Source organism: Eschrichtius robustus, chromosome X (genome assembly GCF_028021215.1).
Source record: "Eschrichtius robustus isolate mEscRob2 chromosome X, mEscRob2.pri, whole genome shotgun sequence".
In the NCBI taxonomy this organism is placed as follows: Eukaryota; Metazoa; Chordata; class Mammalia; order Artiodactyla; family Eschrichtiidae; genus Eschrichtius; species Eschrichtius robustus.
The window spans coordinates 30,724,449-30,741,285 of NC_090845.1; the positions used below are offsets into that span (position 1 = coordinate 30,724,449).

General features: G+C 36.7%; 1 protein-coding gene across 1 annotated transcript in view; it reads right to left on the reverse strand.

The window, feature by feature from the left end:
- Positions 1-16,837, reverse strand: part of DMD (dystrophin) — a 1,739,631-nt gene that overhangs the window by 1,511,384 nt on the left and 211,410 nt on the right. The window contains exons 7-8 of the mRNA XM_068533304.1: positions 14,248-14,436; positions 13,170-13,351 (exon numbers count right to left, since the gene is read on the reverse strand). Of these exons, the coding sequence (XP_068389405.1) occupies positions 13,170-13,351; positions 14,248-14,436 (371 nt within the window). The remainder of the gene's footprint in view (positions 1-13,169; positions 13,352-14,247; positions 14,437-16,837) is intronic.

Below are 16,837 nucleotides of genomic sequence, written 5' to 3' on the forward strand. Positions count from 1 at the left end.
TCACAATGTATAAACTAAAGAAAAAATCCCATATTATTACTTATACTTGAAGAAATGTTTCAAGTCTAACACACATGTGTTAGTGTTAATAAGGGATTTCATTTAAAAATATCATTTAATTTTTTTTTTTTTTTTTTACTTTTGGACAGACGTTTCATTCAACAAATATTCACTGAGTTCCATATCTGTGCTAGAAACTCCTGTTTGTTAGGAACAGACAAAAGAAAATATCCTTATATTCAAGTAGCTTAGAGACTTTTATGGAAATTCATACATCAACAATTATAATAGTACAAGGAAATCATTATAATTAGATTTATATACATTCAGAGGAGACATAAAAGCAGCTCCAAGTTGACCTGGGATCATTATGAATGGTGTCATTATACAACACATAGCCTGAGAGTTGAGACTTTAAAAACTGAGTCATACACTTATTAAATGTAAAATTATTGAGTACTTAGATATTATGGAGAGGTGAGAAAGACCCACACAGCCCCTTACAGTCACAGATCTTACATTCTGAGGATGGGGGCCACAGATAATATATAGCTCATTAGGCCATTAGTTAATTGTAACTGTGATCATGTTATGAAATGAGAGTAACTGAACTGAGCCTGTGAGGTAAGGAAAGGCTTTTCTGAAGCACTAATATTTGAATAACTCTAAAGTCTGAAGTAAGAGGAAGTAGTTAAGAGGAAGGGGTAAACACTTTCTAAATAGAAGGAATCACCTGTGCAAACGTCCTGAGGCATCAGAAAGGACCAGGAAGGCCAATACAGCTTGATGATATAAGGTGTGGGAGAGTTACACAATGTCATACCCTACACTAATCCATGGGTTCTGGGAAATTTCTTGAGCTCTGCCTGAAAATCTGAAGTCTGAACCTCGAATAATCTTTTATGTTTAATAGTGGTTTCATCTTATAAACCTGGATTCAGAGACTAACCAATAAGAATGGATATACCAATAAGCACTTTGTCAGGTATTGCATCTTTTATAGGTGGAATGTAGGAATGTGTAATTGAAGGTTCTTGGAGAAGGGGCCGGCATAACTGGGTGGCAGATGGCGTATGGGGACACTCGGTGTGCAGCCTGTGTGGTTCAATATTTTAATGACTGGTACAATTACATCAGTGTTTCCCAGACAAATAGATCCCTGCTTTTCGTCTCTAGACCAATGGTCCTCAAAGTGTGGTTCCTGAACCAATAGCATCATCCTATCCCCTTGGGGGATGTCTTAGTGCACGCGCACGAGTGTGTGTACACACACACAGAGCTTATGTGTGTGTATACATATATATTTATATATAGTGTGTATATATATATATAGGATTTTAATGTATATATGAAATCATATAGCTTAGGATGAAAATTAAATAAAAATTAAGTAAAAAAATGATTATTTTAAGGGAAAGTATTTAATGTATAATGATAAAGACAAGTACAGAAATGGAAGAAATTGTGAAGGTGGAGCATAATTAACTTGTCTTTGAAAAACACTCAACAATTACATTTGGTCCTCATTATCACCTAATGAGGTAGCTAATACTGTTGTTATTTTATTTCTGAGGACACTGTAACTTGGAAAGGTTAAAGAACTTGCCCAATGTGTCTCACAGACATGTTAAGTCTGTATATAAATGGTAAACTGTGACCCAAGTCTGTGCTCTTAACCTTGAATTATTTTCCTTCTTCATGGATAAAATGTTGTGTTAGGTTGGGTCATATGAAGTTGCTGGTACTTGAGGTTTTTATTCCATGAAAATGACAATTTCATTTTGTTCAACCTAAAATACTATTAAAATGAGAAAGCCAGTCCACATTTCCAACTAACATTCTCAAGATGCAAATAAATTAGGGAAATTTATCAAATTCATAAAATAAAAATCTACCACCCACAGGCAAGGAAAGAGTTTGCATTTTTCTTGGTTCCAATTTATGGTTTTCAAGTGGTCATTTAGAAAGGGACATAAAATCAAAAGGAGAATGGAGCATAAATATGACTGGCACTTGAGAGAGGAGGCAAGAGAATTGTAATAAAACAGCTCCAGACAGGAGATGGTCCTGACGAAGTCTAGAGGCAGAAGGATGCAGGATATGATACTACGAACTGCTGCAGCCAACCTCCAATTGTAAAAACAATAGGTGGACAGAGGGAGACTAGCAAAACCAATACACTGAAAGAAGTTGGGACTCTGATGGTACAACTGAGTCACAGACTTTAATGGTCTCGAGTCACCCCACCTGTAAATTTATTGTAATAAGATAATAGATATCCTTATGGTTTTAACCATTGCTTCCCAAACTTTAATGTGCATAAGACTCACGTGGTAAGTATGTCTTATTACGGATTCTAAGTCAGTGGGTCTGAGAAGAGGGCTGAGGTTCTTCATTTCTAACAGATGCCCAGGGGATGCCAATGCTGCTGGTGCATGGATCACACTTTAAGGAGCAATGCTACAAACCACTTTGAGTTGGGCTATTTGTTAGTTACAGTAAAAGGCATCTTAAGGTATATCGTTTTTCAAATAATTTTATTGGAGATCTGTCTCTCACCTCACACCCACTGCAGGAACATTAGCTTCCTTAACATGAAAGAAATCAATGCAAACATAGGATCTGCTTTACAGAGATGCTGTTGGACCCTGGGAAAGCATTTATTCCCTAACCAGTACTGTCCAGTAGAATCTTCTACAATAATGTAAATGTTGTAGATCTGCGCTCTCCAATACTGTAGCCACTACAGCCATGAGTGGTTATTGTGCACTTGAGATACGGCTAGTGTGACTGAGAAACTGAAATTTTACCTATACTTAACTATAATAATTTAATTTCACAATTAAATAGCTACATGTGGCTACTGGCTACAGTATTAGCACAACTCTAAACCAACAGATAATTGGACTTACAACAGCAAAAAATTCTTATTTGAAGTCTTTACCATACCATTTCTTTATGCCATGCAATATTTATAAGAAATTATATTCTGAGTTAAGGAATCTAGCAATAAATATGAACAGCAATTTCTGATATTTCCATTCTCTAGACACAAACTTATAAATGCCAAAACTGTACATGTTTTTATGAATTTCAGACTATATTTGATACTCTTAAGAGTGTTTCTTGGGCTTTATGGTAATACATTATAAAAAAGATGTAAAAATACTTACAAAAAATTAATCATGTATGTAAGAGTACAGACTTTATAAATCCTAGGGGATTACAGTTAAAAATTACAAAATTACCAAGAACGGTCAACTCTTTAGGAAGACAAGTTCTCAAGCCCAATTTCCTAGACTTCATAATTATTTGTTTATATGCAATTCTTAAATGAGAAATACAACTAACAGAAGAAGGTAAAGTATTATTGTGAATTTCTAGATTACAAAAGAATCACCAGCGATGTTCAATTAACATGTTATAAATTCACAATACAATCCCATGATTTAAGTTGTCAATAAAACATATATTTGGCCAGTGTGAATTAGAGAAACTGAATTAACAAGACATTTTTAATTTTAAACTACATGCCATTTAGTAACTAAAATCACACTGATAAAAACTAAAATTAGTTTATTCACTTATTCAAACTGTTGGCTTGAAAATCTTAGCAAAATGGTTTTAATGAATAGATTACAGAGTTCTGATTTTACCTCAGGAATTGCTTACATGCAACCAGATGCTCCCAGAATGCTGACATATGCTTAAACGTGTAGCTATATAAACCCTATAAACCCCCGTATATGGGTTTTTATTTCATTTACTCTATTAATCAAGTGGCCATTGAAGGTGATGTTTAAGTCCAGTTTTTATTCAAATTATCACATAAAGGTGAATTAGTGGAATTTATCTCTAGCCAGGTGATTCCAATGAACACCCAGGGTTGAAAATGATTGTATTGGTCCTCAGGACTCAGGCATAATTTTTACATCGGCCCTGGGATGCTCACAAGTGGCAAATGTTTTGGTAGCTGACCCCAGGCAGCATGGCCACATCAGGAACCAGAGGCATGGAGATAATATGGACGTAGGTTTATGGTGAATAAAAATGTCTTTACCCAATTATTTATAAACTAATAATACTTTATAAGTAGTACATTATCTATTAAATAGTAATTCTGACCTTGCACAATTTGGGACTTATAAATAAAATTTTATTTGTGAATAACAAATTATATTCATCATTTGTCAGACAATAAAGGTATTACTGTAATTAATCCTAATGATGCAGGAACTGATATTAGCCCCGATTTACCGATGGGGGAACAAAGGTTTACCTGAGTCAAAAGGCAAGCAAAGGGAGGTGGGAAAGTGGGAATCAGGTATTGTGGCCCTGGGGTCTCCTTCACCATTATGCTATATTACCTGTACTAATGATACTTTTTTAGAGATAACTTTTATATCTATTCCTCATTTCATTTATGTCAGTGATTATCAAGAAGGAAAAATAGAAGAAGAAAGAAGGTCATTTACTGGGATTTTCTAGATTTTTGTCATTAATAGATAATTTTACTCTTTCTTCTCACCAAAACAAGGGGACATTATGAGGTTTACGTTAATGACAGAAACCACCATACACTTTGAGACCCGGTTCCCATCAAACATATGGTGACAAAGTAAAATGAATGACCAGACATTTTAAACATTTATAATGTTTCATTAAATGTAAGAATCAGAAAATCTGATATATTCCAGGCAAAAAAAGCAAACATTGCTTTAAAATAGAAAAACAATATTGATAAATTCAAGAAAAGTTTCAGTCACATATGTACAAATACATAAAGGGTTTCTGTTGTCCGGCAGTAATGAATGGGCCATAAAAAGCACATCAGTATTTTTCAACTCTCAAGGTTTAGAACATTTATCAAAGGTCACTGAATGCCCTGTGAAACATAAGGCTTAAAACTAAGAATCCAATAAAGTAATGACCCCCAAATGCATAAGACTTTCACCATCACTGTCACCTCTACTTGACCACCTTTACTGTCACCACCTTCACCACCAATTTCTGCCAGTTCCCATACTAAATTTCTTAAAGTCTATCACCAGAATCTGTGCAGGCGCTTAATCCCTCCTGCTCCCCTGTACCTCCTTGCCTCAAAAAGGCCATCCTCTTTCCTCCAAGTCCTAACCACACCTTAAAAGACCCAGCTGCAAAGCCTGACACTGGACAGTGGTCTTCTGTCTCTAAATCTTAGGCACTAGTATAGTAGGAGTTTCCATTGGAGAATGAAGTGAGGCAACGGTCTAACAGAATCATATGAAGAGTTTCTTTTTCCCCAAAACAAATATGTCCATCCTCTTCTCTACAACACCACCACTCCCACCAATCGGTACACTGACATCTTGGGCCAGGGAAGAAAGCAAGGAGAACAGGTCAGGCACATTCTTCGAAAGCTCCCACTAATTCTCACACTTACCATTCTATCATACCCTGCAACCTGGTCATGGAGGCCACAGTTTTTATTCTACAGCCTCACAATAAATATTTTAGAAAGAACTCACCTGCAAAGTTTCTCTTCCAACAACAGAAATGAAACTATCGATCCTCCCTCAAAATCAAACGTGTATTAGTATTTATTTTTCCACTGAATGGAGTATGAAAAACAGTATTGTGTTCAAAAAGGACTCTGTGAAACAAAAATGCACCACTGTATTTTTCTTTTTTTGGATTGTATTGGGATTTACTGAATTAACAAATGAGTTCCAGGAATGTCTGTCTTCTTAGTTGCCCAGTATCTCTGAGTAAAGAGGAGGCCCATGTGGTCCAGGCTCACCCGTATCCTGAGGGTGATGTTGGTAAACCAGCTTAAGGTGTGGAGGGTCACTTATTGGGGCCCCAACTTGAGCCATTCCTGGGTCCTGATTTCTGCCACCTCACCTCCAAAAGGGAGCTCTGTCACATGAAGCAGCTAGCAATCCCCCAAGACTAAAGTCGCCATGAGTGGGGCCACTTTCCCAGTGACCACAGAGAAGCAAGGGCCAGGGGATGATGCTACCTCAGCCACTTCCCTCAACTGGAAAGGAAGAGGGGCATACGTCACGTAGGACTACCGGGCGTTTTTATAATAAATCTCAAAAGTGAACTAGTGTCTAATGTCTCTGAGAACAAAATCAAACCAAACTTTCCTTCCCACTTGGATTTTGATACTACTTTATTCCTCCATCCATATAGCTTAACAACAGTTTAATTACTGAGATTCTTCAACTATCCAGAGCAATATTAAAGTTCAAAATGCAAACAAATTCATTTGCATTTTGACAGCATAAATTCAAAATAGTAACAGTAAAATAATAAAGAAGCTGCATGGCTGGATGCAATAGATTCTTGTGGCAAATACACCATGGCAACACTCAATTCAATCTTCCTGATTAAATACTTACAAAGTGGGTGAAGAAACTCTCAGATGTCATCACAAACCAAAGATGACTCTTAAATACGATTGGAAGACTGTTTAAATTATCTCTAGTAAAAATGGGGTATGTTGACACTCTAAGATCATATTAATTTATGCAATAGAAACCCACTCTCAACTTCAAAAATTATGTCACTATATAATATCTGGCATACCCTAGACATACGATAAATATTTCTTGAATGCATAAATAATATCACTTATCGATCAGACATAAGACGATATAGTACAAAAATGTATACACTTTTCCAATCAGAAATACCAGAATTAAGATTATAAAAACGTCAACTTCCATTAAATCTGCTCCTGTTGAGACAGTCCACTGATGTAATTTGAATCAGTTTTCTAGCCATAAATGAGAATAGCAACACTTTACCTGACACATTGTTTCTCAAACATGCCGAGCTCACTCCTGCCTTGGGATCTTGCCATTTGCTTCCCTTTGGCACAGCTATTGGCATGGCCGTTCCCTCCCTTCGTTTAGGCCTCTTCTTAAATATTACCTCATCAGGGAGGCCTTCCCTAACTGACCACGTACCCACAGTAACACAACGTTTCACTCTCTAAATCTATCCCCTGCCTTTTTCCCCCCTTTTCATCATTTAATGCCATCTGCTATGATATACATATTTTACATATTTTTTAATTGTCTGTCTCCTCCCACGAACAAGGCATGCTCAATAAGAGAGGGATTTAGTCTGTTCTGTCCACTGATATTTCCCCAGTATCTAAAACGGTGCAGGGAACACAGGAGGTAAGAATTGTTAGTTAGACGGATGAATGAATGATTGAGCTTAATTTTCTAGTTATCATTATTTATTTTTCTGAAAAAGCAGTGTTCCAAAAAATGCTACTCTCGACTCTCATTTCTCTGAATTCCAGAGATTTGGCTTTCCTATTTATAATTTAAACTATGAGAGTCACATACTTTATATTATCAGAACAAGTTGTGTCCACATTTTTTTTTTTTGGCCATACCACGTGGCTTGTGGGATTTTAGCTCCCCGACCAGGGACTGAACCCGGGCCCTCACCCTCTGTTCACATTTTAACTGTGTGTTGTTTACAGAAAAGATTGTCATGGCCGGCCATATCGATTTAAACCTGATCAACTTACTGTACGTTATAACTGCTCCTTATTAGGCCAATAATGAATTGTCAATACTCTCACATTGTCTCTATTGTATATTCTTTCACAAGAATCTTGCTATTCCATGTCAACATTTGAGGACTGAACGTGACATCACCAGCACCATTTTTGGAGCTTCTGAGAAAGTAGTTAATATGTTTGGCCCACCTCGGTTGATAGAAAAATCGGGTGCTTAGGAATCACCTGAGCTCTTGTAAAATTACAGATTCTGATTCTGTTGCATGAGGGCTGAGATTCTGCATTTTTGACTACGTCTCAGGTGATGTTGTTGCTAGTGGTTCCTGAACCACCTTGATCTGCAAGGAATTCTTATTTTAACATGATTAGAAGAAAAAAATGTATTAATGAAACCATGATATAAAATGACAAGTGAGTCTAAGATTACACACTGTTAAAAAGTTCACTGCAACAAATTCATTTAACAGATTAGAACTACTTAAGAAATTAATTCATTTATTCATCCATTCATTCAGATATTCACATGTGCAATATGTTAGTCACTTCACTTGGGAGAAAACAACCCACCCATTTGTTCAGCAACTCTTTTGCTCTATTCACTCTCACATATGTTATCTCATTTCCAGGTTGGAACAGACATTTGAAAGAGAGAGAGAAAAAAAAAAGATGAGCCAGAGTTGTTAGACATATTTTTCTCTCCAGCCAAAGTGTTGATGGTGATTCACAATTATTTCCCATGTTATGGCTTGTATTTTCACCCAGAGACTATTCATATCTCTCCTCCTGCTGATGCAAACCAGAACATAACTTCACTCGGCCTCCTTACTGACTTACCTTCATTTGTTTTTCCCTCACCATCACAAAGGTTTTAGTTTCCCCCTGCATGTCCTAACCACAATTATCAGAGAAGTTGATGGAACTTGCTGTGCTTATCTTTATGAGTCCTTGTAGAAATGTCAGTAAATCTCTTTTGCTCTCTGCAGGTTGCATTTTTCAATCAAATTAATTAGCTTATTCATAGAGAAGAAAATCTTCTGTTGTCCCTACGCCAGTAGTCTTCTTGTACTTCCACAGAGGGAAGTTTTGTCTTTTTCTTCTCTCTCCCTCACCTCCCACCACCCAAAGGGTATTCTGCAGCATAAAAACGAAACAAAACAAAAATCATTTTGCCTACTCTTCTGAAGGTTTCCAGCTCGAGCATGTCAACAGATACTGTCTTGTCTTAATTATTTTATTTTAATTATGCAATCAATGGCACTTAGTTCTTTCATTTCAATCTCATAAACATTGTTAAAGATTGGTAACTGACCAACAGCAGCATGTTTATGTCAAGGTAGTGTGTGGCTAGAGATATCTTAACAAAGTTCTTTATTATATGAGCCTTTGCTTCATTATCAATTCATGTCCACGAAGATATCAGAATTGAAGAGGAAAGAAATTAATAAGGAAAGAATCAAATGAGAATAGAATAAAACGGAGGAAGAAAGGAAGAAGCATCTACATATTTATGTTTTTACTTACATTCCTTTGCAAGAAATATTTTTAAATGTTTCAATAATAAAATTATAACTTCAAACGCAATTTTTATCACACTGCTCATGTTCCCTTGCCCCCACAGAAAACACCCACAAACAAATCCGTTGGGGAAAAAAATGAGCAAGGCAATTAGAACAGGCTGGAGGAAAAAAAGAGCAAAAAATATATATGAGGCATAGTTATACAGTATGGTTAAAATAATTAACCCACAGCTAGTCATCTTATTTATAATGATGATAATTCTTTACATTTCGTAATAACTTTGCATTCACAATCTACTTTTCATACCCTATCCTGGCCAGTATCTTTTAGAGGTGTGCCAGGTTCTGTGGAACTGCCACTGTTCCAGAAATCAGTAACTGAGGACCACAGAGGGAAAGTATGTCACCCAGTTCACATAAATAGGTGTTTGAGAAAGGGAGACCTTATCCCTTAGGCAAATTAGAGTAGATTTAGCATAAGCTGGAAATCAGAGCATTTTGTTACCTCTGTATTTTTAAAATTTCCTGTTTTGTTTGATAATTGTTAACGGTTTGTGGGATAAACAGCATTTCCTAGATACAACCTGTATAAAGGTAGCCATCTGTATGTATGAGGCAAGGATGCCGATTTCCAGAGGAAAAAATATATCTTGACTGTTAGAACGGCAAAAAAGAAAATAAATACAGCAGGAATGGTTTATAAATTAATGACTGGGCTAAGATAGTAGAATACATGCATGTATTATTACGACCACCTCCTGGCATAAGATACTAGCATCTCTTACCTGGGCTATGGCACTGATTATAACTGCCCTGTCTTCTTCTAGTGGTATTACCGATATTTTCTTTACCTGTTTTTCCCCTACTTAAAACCTTTTGATGGCTTTTTCTTGTACTTATGCTAGAACTCAAAGCCCTTGATTTTACCCTGACACTGCAATACACGACAAGACCCCTACTTATATTTCAACCCCATCTCATACTTCAGCTACCTAATCTTCCCTCCTGCAACTCTCCAGCCATGCTGGCCTTTTGGTTCCTCTATCAAGCCAGACTGTCCCTATTTTAGGGCTTTTGCATTGGCTGTTCCCTCTGTCTGAAGTGTACTTCCTCCTGATCTGCAAATGGTGGCTCCTTCTTGTCATTCAAATTTCAAATTAAATGGCACCGCCCCAGAAATAACATTCCTGGGTCACAAAGGCTAAATTAGCCCCTCAAACTCTATCACATTACCTTTTAATCTCCTCAAAAAACGTATTCCTATCTGATATTTTTCATGTCTGTGTGTGTGTGTGCGTGTGTGTGTGTGTGTGTGTGTGTGTGTTTTAATTTTACTGGATGTCAGACTCTCTAGAGCTTCTGGAACCTTGCCTCTTGTGTTCATTACTGTATCCCCAGCGCCTTGAAATGTAACTGATATTTTGAGGCAGTCCATTAATATTTATTAATATTTGTGTGTATATAGATAGATACAGATGTAGATTGTATTATATATATATACACACACACTGTTACATATATAGTTATATATATATCACAATGACTATATATTGAATGTAATTTGATTACTGTTCATAGATATGTTGGTAGATAATACTTATAACTTACAAGTGTAAATATTCATAGGTTTTAGTTATCAGTTTATCTGTATTCCCAGCCAATTTTTTTTACTTTTGTGATAAGACAACAACTTAAGAATTCTAGCTGTCTTTGGTTATATCTCATAGGCCTAGAGAAACCTTAATTATCATTCCTCTCACCCTAAATCTATGCTTAGGCAGGGATAATGGCTTCTGACTGGGTCTATCCATACCCTATCTTTCTTTGTGGGAGCAAGCTGAAAGGTGTGGACTAATCCATTTTTTGTTTGTTAGCAATTTACTATGCCTTCCTACTCCTAAGTAGTCATATGTTTGGAAACAATAGGCAATGCTCCAAATTGAAGCTAATCATCAACATGGCCATGATAGTAGAAACTGAACAGGTAGCAATGTACTAAAGCATTAAATAAAACCTCAAATTATATTTTTTAAATACTGACAACATCCTATTGTTATAATCAGCTTTCAATTCCTCTAAAAACATCTATCAAAAGCCAGGTCCTCCATAGTTTGCATAATGGCTTACCTCATTTAGAATTTTACACATGAAAACCCACAAAGTTAGTGAAGGTGGTATGTGAAACTTACTGTTATTTACAAACTCCCAAGAAATTTCTGAATTTGCTTGGCTTAAATAATGCTTTAAGTGTATGTGTATCTCAACAAATTGTCCAGACAAGTCTATGTGCTACAAGCTGTTCCGTATTAGTGTCTCATTTTAAAAACTCTATTATGTTTTAGCAAAAGCTATGCCAGCTAAGAGGCTGCCCTTACCTTCTTGCTAATCATTCTAAAAGCTTAAATACAAACCAAAGTCCCCCAAACTTCCCTAAGGACAAACTATACTTTGATGTCAATCTTAGCTCAGTGATATTGCCATTTCAGGTTCTGCATCCTCCAGCAGGATGGGGGTGAGGAAATTACACACATACGTGTGTGTACATGGTCATCCATGTATGTGTGTGTGTGCTGTCATCCATCACCTAATGGTAGATACCTCTTTAACAAGGGAATTTTAAAAAATTAACCTATTTTTAAATGTTATAATAACAGATTAAAAACTTGGGATTTTAATTTTAGGCTGAATTCACCTTTTCTCAACTCAGTCTCAAGCTGCAATTAATTAATTGTTAGTATGAATAATTAATCCCATATTGTTAGTCCTATTGAAAAAAGAGAGTGAGGAACGATGGAGGTATTTAACCTCTAGAAGAGGATGGCAAAACAGAATGCACGAAGGAAAAGAGGGTGGTGCCACTATGGGAAAGGCAGTAAAGGAGGAGGTCAGATTTTAAAGACTTTCAAATTTTATCTGAGGTTGCTCTGTTTAAGTTGCACAAACGGGTGCAAACAAAAGTTGCAACCTGAAGAATGTTGGCATATGACCACAAGTAGGAGGCTCTATATCTTATGATTTATAATGATAAATGGGTGGTATAAACTAGTTGAGCCTTGGGCATGGGGGGGTGGGGAGACGTAATAGTTATAATATGGCTATTATAATTCTCATATCTGGGGTTAGTTGCAATCGTCGAAATGATCACAGTTGGGGCAAGAGTCAACATGCACAGACTAGTATCTCCAGGTTTAGAATACCAATATTCATGAAAATTCGATCTTATATATGCTTTATTTATTCTTCCAAAATACACGAGCTTAAAAATGTGTTTTTCCCCTCCCTATTGTCACACTATAATTTAGTACTGGAATAACAATCCTCCCAGCATATCTAATGAGTTTCTTTGGTCCTATTTTAAAGGTTTTAATCTTCATAAATAATAGCTAAGTAAACTTAAGGCACTTGGACAATTTCTTTAGCTTAATGTATTCAAATCCACAGTTGGCACTTCATTTCTTTTCATTTAAAAATAAATCTATCTTGTCTCAATAGGCTCTACATGAATACACACATCTAACAATATAAATCAAAGCAACACATTCAAAATGATGAGATCTACTTGTTACCTTTATAAGAAATATGCCATTTTCAGAAATGTCTCAAAAATTCTTTTTTGATTAAGTCAATATATATTTTTAAGATAATTCACAATCATGCAAGTACTTGAAGAAGGATTTCCAAACACAGGAGAAACTTTTTTCAAGAGGATTTCCATAAACATATGAAAAACTAATATTTTAAGAGCTCTTCCTTCAGAAGAGAAGTTTCCTGTCAACTGTACCTAATATGTGATTTTATGTGCATGATTTCCTGTGTAAACTTCACATCTTCTATATTCACATTTTAATTTTTGGAGAAAACTTGGAAAATATTAACTATGACAACAACTTTAGGAACCTTTAAAGTATAGTTCTGTGGATAGTGGTTCTTCTCTCCAATATCTCCACTTTGATTACAAAAGTGAAAACCAAAATACAACAGACATGAAAATCTAACCAAAATGCCCCCTGAAGAAGAGCTGCATACTTTAGGAAAGAACTGAGAATCCTAACTTAAACAAGAAACTGCATAAAAATAATAGTAAGATTCTAAAACTTGCTACTGTTAGAAATTAAAAACAGACTTACTTGCTTTGTTTTTCCATGCTAGCTACCCTGAGGCATTCCCATCTTGAATTTAGGAGATTCATTTGTTCTTGAACTTCAGTTTCTTCATCTTCTGATAATTTCCCTGTCCCAATCAGCTGACTTCCCAATTGGAGAACATTGCCAACCCGTCCCTGATGGGATGTCAAATCCATCATGTACCCCTGACAAAGAAAGAAGTTGATAAGAGTTGACACTGTAGGGAAATCATTATGGTTTTGAATCTTTTTTTTTTCTTTTTTTTTGCAATTTTAAATTTGTAGCCCATTTAAACTTTATTCCCAGTAAAAGTATTTTAATTTTTAAGAAAACTTAATACTGTTTTTAAAATGAATTAAGGAAAATTACTAGCTTAGGTCACCTTCTGCAGAAGCAGACCCTGAGATCAGGACTTATGTGCTAGTGATTTATTAAGGAGGAGATCTCAGGGGAGATCTACAAGGGAGCCAAAGAAGCAGGAAACAGGACTGGGGAGGGGAGGAAGCCAAGTAAGTGTGTCATCTCAGGAAAAGTCTCCCACTGAGGGTAGTTCAGCCTGATACCCCACAGGTACTCTGGAGTGTAAGTTCTATCTCAGCATTGACCTTGACCCAAGAGAAGGGAGTTGGCCTTTCATATTCCTATATGAGTCTTTGGCAGAATCCAATCTCAGCATCTTCAAGTGTTACTCTCCAAAGAACAACTTCCAAAGCTGGCTACTGGAATGCCAAACACATGAATGTTTATCTTGTTTCCTTCTCAAAATAAACACTAAATTATCAAAATACAAGGATCTTATAGAGTAATTGAGGAAAACAGACTTATCATAAGTCACATGCCTTGTTTCATTAATCAATGTTTTTTTTAAAAAAAATTTTATTTATTTATTTATTTGGCTGCACCAAGTCTTAGCTGTGGCTCGCAGGATCTTTTTCAGTTGCAGCATGCAGGATCTTTAGTTGCGGCATGTGATCTCTCAGTTGCAGCATGTGGGATCTAGTTCCCTGACTAGGGATCGAACCCGGGAGTCTTAGCCACTGGACCACTAGGGAGATCCCCATTAATCGATGTTTTGCTTTACCTCATGAGTATGAAATTGTTCTTTCACTTCTTCTACATCATTAGAAATCTCTCCTTGTGCTTGCAATGTGTCCTCAGCTGAAAGAAGCCATGAGAGTACTTCTTCTAAAGCTGTCTGGTAACTGTCCAGGTTTACTTCAGTCTCCATCAATGAACTGCCAAATGACTTGTCTTCAGGAGCTTCCAAACGCTGAACAATAAAACAAACTGGGTGTTACACAATTAGTATCTTGGCAGACTGTTCCAGTACATTAAATGATAAATCGAATGAAATATTTAAAATGCTAGAAATGTCCACTTGCATTATCAGAGACACGAACAGCAGAAACATACAATAACGAGCGTGCATTTTAACATCCTCACAAATATACACACAAATTCTCAAATGGCAGTTGGAATCCACTTCAAATTAATATTTTATTAAAGCTCTTCTAGATTACTATAAAGAGTGAATTAGTACATCATCTCTTCATGTTGTATTTTAAATGCCATGGATTTTCATCCATAGGTAAACTTTTTTAGTTCATATTTTCAATCCTTTACATATACATTATTGGTATTATATTTATATAACTTTTGCAATAACATTAAAGGAAACATCTCTTCCCAAGAGCCCCTAATAAAATATTTCTGAAAATTCACAGACCAGAAAAGTTATCAGTATGAAAATAAGTGGGGGAAAGGTAAAATTTAAAAAGAAAGAACCTCATTCACACATCTGAAATTTCTAACAGTATAATGACTTCTGTGAGTTAAGCTTTTATTTCCAGAAGGCCATGGTTTAAATAACAAGACATTATCTTAGGCAAAGCAAAATATGAAGTATTTGCTACCAGATTTATTTAGCAGGATGTTAACTGAGATTCCCAACAGTTGTCTTGTAATTTCTCCTTGGATCCTAAAGCTGAGAACAATGGTAACAAAGTGTTCATAATTCTAAAGAGAAGATCCAGGCCACCTATGAAGGAGTTGCTAAGAAGGGACCACAAAACTGTCCCACCACCCTTAATCCACTGCCTAGCTCAAAGGTGTGTAAGAGGAAACAAGGAGACTGGAGAAATCTGGTGAGAAAGGATTCCCCTGGAGTGCGATGCACGTCCATACCTTCCACCACCTCAAGCCAAGTAATGGAGACCTCAAGAGAATCACCTGTAGAGCTGACAGTAGGTTCTAGGATGGAATATTGACCTCTAAACCTGGCTGTGTATTTGCAGAGATTCAGGAGCTATGGGACCAGTACCACCAAGTGATGGGAGAGAGCTCTTGGGATAAGCTATGTGCCTGCTGATTTAACCTGAAGGCAATTACCAACAGCAAAAATTTGAACAAATAAGAAAATCTGCATAAATTTTTCTTTAGGCCAACTGCACTCATGGCAGGTTGCTGGGCTTTAGAAATCCTGAGAAGGACCACACTCAAGAGGGTTTCCTGCTGAGGTGAGGGACACATGCAAATAGTTGAAGTAGTCAGAGCAAAAATATTGGAGAAATATTTGGAGAGGAATCTTCTGAACACCCTATAAAGAGAGCAGGCAAGCACTGGGCCCTAACAAACAGGACTTTGCAAAGGAAACAAACGGCATTGTAGAACAACCAGAAGCTACTTGGGGTGGGGGGGGGCAGGGTTCATGACCTAGAGAAAAATTCATCCTTTTGATGGTTCTTCCCTGCCATGCCTGCCTTGAATTTCCAGTCCCCAGCAATTCTGGGCCTTATCCCACTGAGCTGCTAGCACCAACTTAATTGTGCTCTTCTGATAAATGCTCCAATTTTGAAACTTTAATATGATAAATTTCTCTATTAAGTCCTTTAGGATGAAAAAGCATAGTGGCAGTCTTTGGTGTAATATTTTTATCAAATGATGCACTCTTAATCTATTTCTAGAGAACTGGCAGAAATATGTCATCCTGTTAAGTCAAAATCACCCAACTCCAGTATCTCAAACAGAGCATAAATGCCCCAAGAGGGCTAGTCGTATTGGCCCTTCCCAAGGTCAAGGCAAGTTCTGAAGGTCTGAGGGGTTAGAACAAGTTTCATGGTGTATCCCTTCTCTCTACCCCTAAATACTATAAATAATAAATATAAAAGTCATCATTAAGAGGAAAAAAGTCACAAAAACATAGCCTGGGAGATGTGTGTAGACAGAACCAGCTTCATGGTTGGGCAACCTGAGCAGTTTTATGGTGCCCAAGACTCAGAACGACCCCTTGCTTGTATTATCTGCTTTTTGACAGTGCCTTCTTAAAATTCTTAATAATTTTATCTTTGAACTTGGGTTTTGTAAGTGAAGTCCAATGGGGTGATGAAGTATGCACGTGAGCAGAGGAGATAAGTGCAATAGGTGTGTTTGCCCCATTTGCATATAGTGTTTCTGATGTCCCATGAGCCTAGAATTCTGGTGGACCCATGACATGTGGGAGCTGAGCAGACTCAAAGTGAGCGGAAGGTAACTATGACTGAATGAGAGGGGCATTGACAGCCCCAGGAAGTCATGCTTTCTGTTTGAACGGGAACTTGCTTCCAATGCAGAAAGAAGGCAATCCTAAGAAAACATGAACAATCAAAGAACCCTATCATATCCTTTCTTACTCG